We start from the raw sequence: 9,033 nt of genomic DNA on the forward strand, positions 1-9,033 counted from the left end.
TTGAGGGGAGTGTTAGACATTATAAATGGTAGGAATATATTTAGCATGATATTAGGGTTAATGTGTATATTCGTAGTTACTATATAGTTTCTTGTATAAATATGTATATTCCTTACTTATATATGAAAAGTATGGAGTTATCCATTCAACAATAGTCAAATGAGTAAATGTGATTTTTTTTTTAAAAAAAATGGTATAATCAAAAGACAAATGTTTCTTACTCCACGTTATCAAATTTGTTAACATACATAAATTTTTATATTTATTACAATGTTAAAAAAAAAAAAAAAAAAAAAAAAAAAAAAAAAAAGTAAGACATAATATTGTCCCTTTAAAATACTTAGGAGCTCCATACACAACTACAATGAGTATAGTTCGAAATAAATGTGTAGTTAAAATATATTTGAATACGCAATACAAAACAGTAGAGCAAAATGACTAGAAAATGTTGTTCCATTCGAACTTCGAAGTTCAGGATGAAAATATAAGCAACGCAGCATAAATACACTCCCAAAATCCCAATATATACAGTTGTACATTGACTTTAATCTGTAGATTAATACACACAATCTCTCTCTCTCTCTCCTCCTCCCTCTCCCTCTCTCTCATATGAAAACTGAGGTGAAAAGAAATGTGCATTCTCCTAATATTTGGGGATACACACATTCCTATTGTACATTAATAAACAAACTCTTCAAGTCTACAAGGATTCACATTTGTACACATAGTCATGATTTGTGTACTTTTGACAATGCCTGATGGACCAAATCAATAAACTGATTGTCCTGCGAGAACATGTGTGATAAAGTTAGAATTTGGACAGTGGAGGAAAATCAACTATCCAAATTAAATGAAACACGAAATACCTGAACCAGCATTATTAGTGCATCTCGAATCTTTTCTCTGTCCAGTGGTGCATTACTAGGAGTAGGGTTAGAGGTGGGAGACGGTGGTGGAAAGTGTTGAAGCATTGGTGCATCATGTGGGCGATGTAGATTCAAAGGAGGATGCACAGCAGGTGTTGAGATAGATGACGAGATTGGGGCAAGTAGCAATGCAGGTGATGATTGAGGTGTAAAGAAAGTAGAGGGCTTGACAAGACTGGAAACCTGATTTGCTTTGTTGGTGGGGTCAGAACCATCACGAACGGACATTGAAGGAATCAATGGAGCTGATGGACTAAGTGCAGAGAACTGAAGAGTGGAAGGTGACAAAGGTGAGGATTGGGGGCCAGGAACATGTGAGGTTGAATAGACAGTTTGAGCAGAAGAATAACCCGGTTGTCTAGTATTCGTAATATTTGCAGAGTTAGATCCAATACTAGTAGCGGCCTGCAATAACGCAATTTAACATCAGTCCCACAAGGCCACAAGGCCAAAGTTCATGTTACTATCACTTTTCCCTCCAAATAACCAATTTAATAATCAAAACCAATTGCATAGTAAATTTGGGAGAAGAAATTCTGTAGTTACTGTATGCATGCATGTACATCTGTCTTGAAGAGGGAAAACATACGCAATATTAGACTCTACATGTCATCTAAAAGTCTCAAATAAATCATCTCCTTTCTCTTACAGTTATCTAAAAACTCTGTCCATCTTGGAAACATTGTTAGGTATATGATAAATTGATAACAGTACCAGTTCCAATGCACAAGAATAGGAGTGAGCTCGTATGCCTGTGCCATGTGCATGGTATACTCCAGTGTTTGCGTTTGCTATGACAACTATCTTGAAGTGATAAAATATATTTAGAAATCCAAAAGAAATAAGGGCAGAATTTTTTCAAAAAGACCATTATCCCATTGTTGTCCTGCATCAAGAAATTTAAAATTTTGCAATAGACTATGTAACATAGACTTTCTTTTATCCCTCAAAAGTAATGCAGCAGGGGCAATACAACACCCATGACCATAGTATATAACTGTGGGATGTTATGAGAAGCAATATATGTAGATGCACATACAGAAACAGATACATTGAGATGTTAGACAGTTGGCACATTTAGCAGCTTTATAACCCAACACTAACTGTCTTCAGTTTAAACATGCATGAAAATACTACACGTGAATCATCTGGAAATATGAATCTTTATGCGAAATTGAGTACTTACATTAAAGAAATTCATAAATGAGGAGGAGTCTTCAGGAACTTCAGTATGAGCATGTATTGGAAATGATGGTTCCAAAGGCTCTTCAATAACTGCACTGGTTGGGGCTGATTCAAGTACTTCAAACTCACTACAAAAGAAGATAGATATAAGACAAGAAAAAATCCACAGATACCATGACAGAAGCTTGTATGTGATATTCACTTGCAGAATAAGCAGGGAATACCGTAAGCAAAAGCTCATAGCTTCCATAGGTATAAAGGGAGAAGCTGGAAACTAGCCAATGCATAACTAGAACAAATTATCCATTTATCAAAATGAATAATCCTGACAACTCAAGCATGTCCATCATAAATATCATCTTATGCTCCCTTCCTCCATGGTATGTGTCAAAGCAAACATAGAGTCAGGAAGGACAATAGATATTGTCCTTAAAATTTTGCTGTTTACCTTTTGGTTGAACTTAGCTGTGGATTTGGAGATGCCTCTGAGTATGCACAGAGAATTCTGGACATAGAAGTACAATATTAAAGTCATAAGTAAATGCATAAAGTATAAGAAGAAAAAGACCAATGCCCCTACAAAATACAGTTCATACAACAATCAAAGTACAACATGCACCCTGTTAACTACAATGTAAACGTTACTTCTTCCAGAGTGAAAATCACCGAGAATGTGAAAATTTATAGTTTTTCTTCTTTTCTTTTCTTTTCTTTTTTTTTTTTTTAAAAAAAGTGAATATTTAGATATATTTATTTTTGAAAAGTAAAAAAGTGAACATTTAGTTTAAAGTTTGAACTCCAAAGTGAAACTTGTGACAAGCGTGCACATACCAGTAGTTTTTACACAATGAATCCTCCAACAAAAATTTTCAAATCAGAAACTTACTAGAAACTGAAAAAACAAATGACAAATGAAGATTTAACAAGCAAATTGAACAATTTTGGGTGCAATAACAATATAAGAAGTTTACCTACTAAATAGGTTAGCAACCTCCTCACATTCATGCGAATTATAAAACCAAATTCCGTTAACTTCTTGAGCTGCATTACGATATAATAGATATGGAACCTGAATTTCAAACTCAAAGTCTCCAAGGAGATCCTCCACCAGATTCTCTGTCAATAACAAGGTAGAGATCACGTAGGAGTGCCATATAGTGGCGGATCAGATATACCAGAGAGTATGCTTATAATCCCATATCATGTTATAAACTTGGAATGCCAAGTTCTGGAAAGTAGTATCTTTATAATCCCATATAACTAAGGGACCCACAATAAGAAAACTTTACAACAAAAGAAGTATAAAAATGGGTACATAAATTGAGAGCAGAATAATGAACCCTAACCTGTATTCCGCCGGTTCATAACAACGAACCGGAACCTTGGCTGCGTAGTTCTACAATAACAACAAAATATTTGGTAATCCATTCTCCATATCAATAAAAACAAGCAGCTCCCCTATTGCAATATGTAACAGTACTCACAAAACCAGATGCAAAAGACTCATAGGATGACAAACAATTCAGTTCTCCGCTTAAGAGGTTCTAAACAAGTAAACCATATCAATGCTTTAAGAGGCAGTAAGGCACATATATTTAAACTTCAAACTCTTAGGCTATGTTTAGATGGATGGAAAATTATAATAGTTTCTCTTGTTAGGATGAGAATGGTTATGAGGAAAAAATGATGGAGAAAAACAAACCTCTATCCTATCAATAATTTTTCATTCACATAATGGGAAGAGAATGGGGAGAAAATTATCACTCTATTGCTACATATTATACACAGGACTACCTCTCAAGTCTCAATATCCACTTCCATTTTCATTCTTCTCCCTCTCCTTTTCCTTCCATTTTCTTTATTCTGATCCAAACAAAAATGTCCTACTACATTTTCCTTACTCTCCTTTTTTTCCACTGTATTTTCTAACAAATTTCCCCCCTAAATATCTACCCATCCAAACATAGCATTGGAATCATAATTTACTACACTGGTCACTGGAAAAAGAAAACCTGCAGCCATAGAAAGCAGGCAGATATCTATGTGCATACTCCAACAAATTAAGAGTAAAATTATGAATATGATGAAAACATATATACCTTTTAACTACAAATAGTGACCCTTCTATGTCTTTCCGGCTCTGCATTGAAATCAAACACCAAATATAAGAGATACCTTATACACAGAGAGACATAATCAAACAAACACTCTGCTTTAGCAATATAAAGAAAGAGATATCTTCATAATCGAATATTTGCATATCAGATGTTAAGGAGGCGGCAGACAGGCAGCCAATTTCTGGCAACTTATGATATGCATGCCTTACAAATAATAAGAATGTATGTAACACACACAATCAAGTCAAGCTTAATTTGCACAAATTTCAACCTCAATTGATAACACGCATTAACGAAACATCATATGCGTGCGAATTCAAATAATTACAGAAGAGCTCAAAGTAAGTTCATCGGCCGCTCCCACGACAGGTTTCTCAGGAATTGAAACACTAAAAAGCGTAGTAAATTAATTCAATCTGAAAAACTGCGCAGCAATAGAACTGGACAAAGACAAACAGAGAGGGAAAGAAGCGAGAAGGGATTGAGAACGGACCCACTGATTGAGATCGACGTTGAATTCATAGAAGGTGACGTGAGCGGCGGTGATTAAGATCTCTTCAATACAAGGATCGATCCTCTGCAAAACAGTGAGATTGAGCATCTTCGTGCTCCGCGCATCCAGATGCGGCATCAGTTTTCCGGTCTGCGATGAAGAACTTGACGACGACATCTTCCCAACTACACAACACTCTACCGGAAGCGATTAAAAAAACACTTTAGCCTCGCTGTGGGTACGAAAGAACAAACGAAAACGAGCTACTACATGGCCCGACCTCCGGCCGCCGGGCAACTGGGCTAGTATATTATTAAAATTATTTTCATTTTTATTTATTTATTTATTTATTTTATTTTAGATCCACTTGGTAACAGGGAAATATTTTCTAAGAAATTCAGCTAATCTACTTTACTCAGAGTATTTACAATTCAATTTTTTAATATTTATTTTAATATTAATATATACAGTTTATATATTTAAAAATTTTATAAAAATATTACTCCGTATTACATAAAAAATAATTTTTTTAAAAAAATAAGTAAAAAAAGGAATGTCTTTAATCAGTAAATAGTAAGTAAGACAAATAAAATATAAAAGATTGAATATAGATAATAGGACAAGCAAAATATAACACATAGATTTTTTTTAACCATGTAACCTACTTCATTGAAGAAAAAAAAATCACGTGGGCTTAACTCATTGGTTCAATAGGTAATATTTGAAGGAAGAACCGAAGAAACCAAGGTTCGAAACTTGGCAAATTATGCTATGGACACCTATATTCACAATTTTAAAAATCTATATTTACAATTTTAGATCTCAATATACAAAATTACATTACTCAATATATTCACAATTTTGTTATATAGATTCAAAATTTGTGTTATACTGTTGAACATAGAGTTTTGATATTGTTATTAAACATAGAGTCATAAAATTGTGAACATAGAGTTTTGATATTGTTATTGAACATAGAGTCATAAAATCGTGAACGTAGAGCTATGAAATTGTGAACATAGAGCTATGAAATTGTGAACATGAAGTTATGAAACTATGAACATGGAGTTATGAAATTGTGAACATAAAATTATGAAATTGTGAACATAGAGTTATGAAATTATGAGCATGGAGTTGTGAAATTGTAAACATGGACCCGGGTCCATGGCATAACAACTGTCGAAACTCGACAGCGCACCGACATTTAGCCCGTCTACTAAGCCACTGAATTATTGTAATTTACATCCTCTCAACATTTTTGCAGAAAAATCAATCATATATCACAGTAAATAGTAAAATGAAAGTGGAATACAACTAAATAAATATTTGCCTTAGCGTTAGAACTGTTGAAACCGATCGACTAGGCGGGATGCGCCAATGCCCGGCAAAATAGTGCCTAGGAGGAGGTCAACCCGCCCCACCTTAAGCCGCGGGTCTTGGTGGGGCCCGCCAAATTTAAAAGTTTAAAATTTAAATAAAAATTAGTATGCTAAAGTTAATAAGTATATACTAAATTAATTTGGATAGTTTAAACTTTAAACATATATTAATACATTTGTAATTTGCTAAACACAAAAATAACCAATAAAGTAATAAGTCCTAATAAATAAACAAACACATAATTTGTTAATCTATAAGCCAATATAAAATAATTTATACAATATACTAATTACTAATACATTTTATCAATACAAAATAAATAAACACACACACACACACACACATATATAGGGAAAGGTTCATGTGCGGACTAGGGTTCCCGTGCAGTTGTGCGGTTACGCACCTTAAGCATTACAATGACGCACCTTAAGTACACATACCACGCACTTTAAGCACACAAACAAAGCACTTTAAAAACTCAAATCACGCGCACCTAAAGCTTTAGGCTGACACACCTTAAGTACACAAATCATGCACCTAAGGTTTTAAAATGGCGCACCTTAAGTTTAAACAACTCACGCACCTTAAGCATACAAATCACGCACCTTAAGAAGGACAACCACGCACCTTAAGCTTTAAATTTACTCACCTTAAGTTTCAATATTGAAGCACCTTAAGCATACAAACCACGCATCTTAAGATGGGAAATTACGTACCTAAAGCAATTAGACAACCGCACCAGAGAAGGTCAACCGCACGGGAACTCATATATATATATATATATATATATATATATATATATATATATATATATATATATATATATATAATAGGGTATAGATATAAACATACTAAGCGGACCCCTGTTAGCCCGCCATTTTAACTTGGTGGGACAAGATTGATTAACTCGACGGACTAAGCTCGTTTTGATGGCTCTACGTAACGTGTTTGGGAGAATGCTGACAACTAAAGAAATTTTTGAGTAAAAGCTAAAGAATTCACTATTCTCATCGAATTTGTACTTTTCCAACGTGTTTGGGAGAATGCTGACAACTAAAGAAATTTTTGAGTAAAAGGATCGAATTTGTACTTTTCAGTCCCATCTTGAGTTTTACTGACTTTGTTACAGAGTAGTATCTGTTCATAGTTACTTTCTCAACCTTGTTACATGCTTCCCCACTGAGGTTCGAACTCACTCCCTTCCACATGGGAGTGTACACCGGATGCGGCTTGACCACAAGGTCTTTGGCCAAGTCCCAACCATTTTAATTAAATGATAAATTATCTTACTTCAAATACTTTTTACTAAATCAGTTAGCTAAACTCAAATGATAATGATAAACCATTCTAATTACGTCATTACAAACCTTTTTATGTGACTTTTCCAATACCAATATCGTTTTGTTAAAATAAGAAAAGATTAATGGAAAGACATAAAAGTAAGCCTATCTCTAAAACCCAAAACAGGCCTAGCTACTTTCTTATTTCTTTTATCACTAGGTATCAATCAATTATGGAATGGGCCTTACCACAAGTACACAACAAAAGTTGAACTCAATTTCAAAAAAAAAATTCCACCGTCTGTTTCAAAATAAATAAATAAATAAAACTCCACCGTCCAATCCTTAAAGTCTAGCAGAAAAGGTAAATTATAAAATATGAATAAGTGAATTAAACACCAAACTTGCGATTTTCAAAAAAAAAAAAAAAACACCAAACTTGCTACATTATTGCTTATAATTGATCTATTTTTAAATTATATTATCAATCCGAGTAGAACTCCCCACCATACAACTATCAATAGACATATCTTATTCTAACTTTTATATCACTGAGTTATACCTTGAGGCTACTTTACCACAAATATAAATACAATAAAAAGACAGAAAAAAAGAAGAAGATAATAATGTAACTAGAGTAATACTAAATGCCTCTCCTATTTTTTTCCTTCCAATACATTTTCATGGTATGACATTAGTTAATTGGTTACTAAGACTATTTGCACACATGAGAAGATGGCAATTGCAAAATGAGGCGATTTTTTTTTTAATGAGGCTTATGTATCCTTTGCAATTCTGACAAGATTAGGCTATCTGCATCCATAATTGATTTCATCCCAATTGCAAAGCTAATGTGACTTTTTTTTTCTTTTTTTTTTTGAGACATTATGTGTAGCAACTCTGACGAGTCAAATTGCATTTGACTGTCAGAATTGCAATTTTGATAGCTTTTACATTTTTTATTATTACTTTTATTATTATTATAATTATTATTAATACTTTATTGATAAAAAATAAAATTTTTAATAAATTGATGTGATAGTGGGGTTACTTTTTAAAGAGGGGAGATAATTGCATGGATGAAGAGTGAATAATAAACAATTGCAAATTTTGTGATGTAATATTTTAAAAGTAAGAGAAAATTACAATGAGTGCAGATATATAGCCTTAGAATTGCAAATTTTGCAAATTCTGTGACAGAATTGCAACGGACAATTTGGCCTTTTACATTTTTTTTATAAATATTAATATTATTATATTATTATTAGTATTATTTTATTAATAAAATAAATAATTTTTATAAGGTGGTGTGATAGTTGGACCATTTTCAAAAGAGGAGAGAGAATTGCATGGGTGGAGAGTGAATAGTGAATAATTGAAAATTTAGTGATATGGCATTTTGAAAGTGAGAAAAGATTGCATGAGTGAAGATAGCCTAAGGTTGGTTTTTCCCCCTTTTTTTTTTTTTTTGGCTTAGGTGTAAGAGAGAGATGGTGAATTGGAGTGAGAGAAGATTTTAGATTTGCAAGTAAATAGGTTTTTTGTAGACCTCACATAAATTTAAAATAAAAAAAGAAAATTTGTTTTCGGGCACTATATGTGCCCAGCGGGCGTGTAAAAGTTGTTGTTGTTGTTGTTTTTTTTTTTTTTTT

General features: G+C 33.2%; 1 protein-coding gene across 1 annotated transcript; it reads right to left on the reverse strand.

Moving 5' to 3' along the window:
• Positions 1-435: 435 nt before the first annotated feature.
• LOC116030133 (mRNA-decapping enzyme-like protein) lies at positions 436-5,018 on the reverse strand. Its single transcript, XM_031272292.1, has 8 exons — positions 4,722-5,018; positions 4,211-4,251; positions 3,458-3,507; positions 3,083-3,227; positions 2,560-2,616; positions 2,113-2,239; positions 867-1,331; positions 436-785 (listed from the first exon to the last, which is right to left on the reverse strand). Exons 1-8 carry the CDS (start codon positions 4,896-4,898, stop codon positions 729-731), a joined length of 1,119 nt encoding a protein of 372 aa, XP_031128152.1. The 5' UTR covers positions 4,899-5,018; the 3' UTR covers positions 436-728.
• Between the last annotated feature and the right edge of the window lie 4,015 nt (positions 5,019-9,033).

This window comes from Ipomoea triloba, chromosome 9 (genome assembly GCF_003576645.1).
Source record: "Ipomoea triloba cultivar NCNSP0323 chromosome 9, ASM357664v1".
NCBI classification, from domain to species: Eukaryota; Viridiplantae; Streptophyta; class Magnoliopsida; order Solanales; family Convolvulaceae; genus Ipomoea; species Ipomoea triloba.

Excerpts from the sequence above, each read along its gene's own strand:
- LOC116030133 (XM_031272292.1), bottom strand. The coding sequence starts at position 4,898 with ATGTCGTCGTCAAGTTCTTCATCGCAGACCGGAAAACTGATGCCGCAT. Across the intron at positions 2,617-3,082 it reads GTTGCTAACCTATTTAGTAG|AATTCTCTGTGCATACTCAG; the intron begins GTAAACTTCTTA and ends TTCTATGTCCAG. Across the intron at positions 2,240-2,559 it reads CAGCTAAGTTCAACCAAAAG|TGAGTTTGAAGTACTTGAAT; the intron begins GTAAACAGCAAA and ends CTTCTTTTGTAG.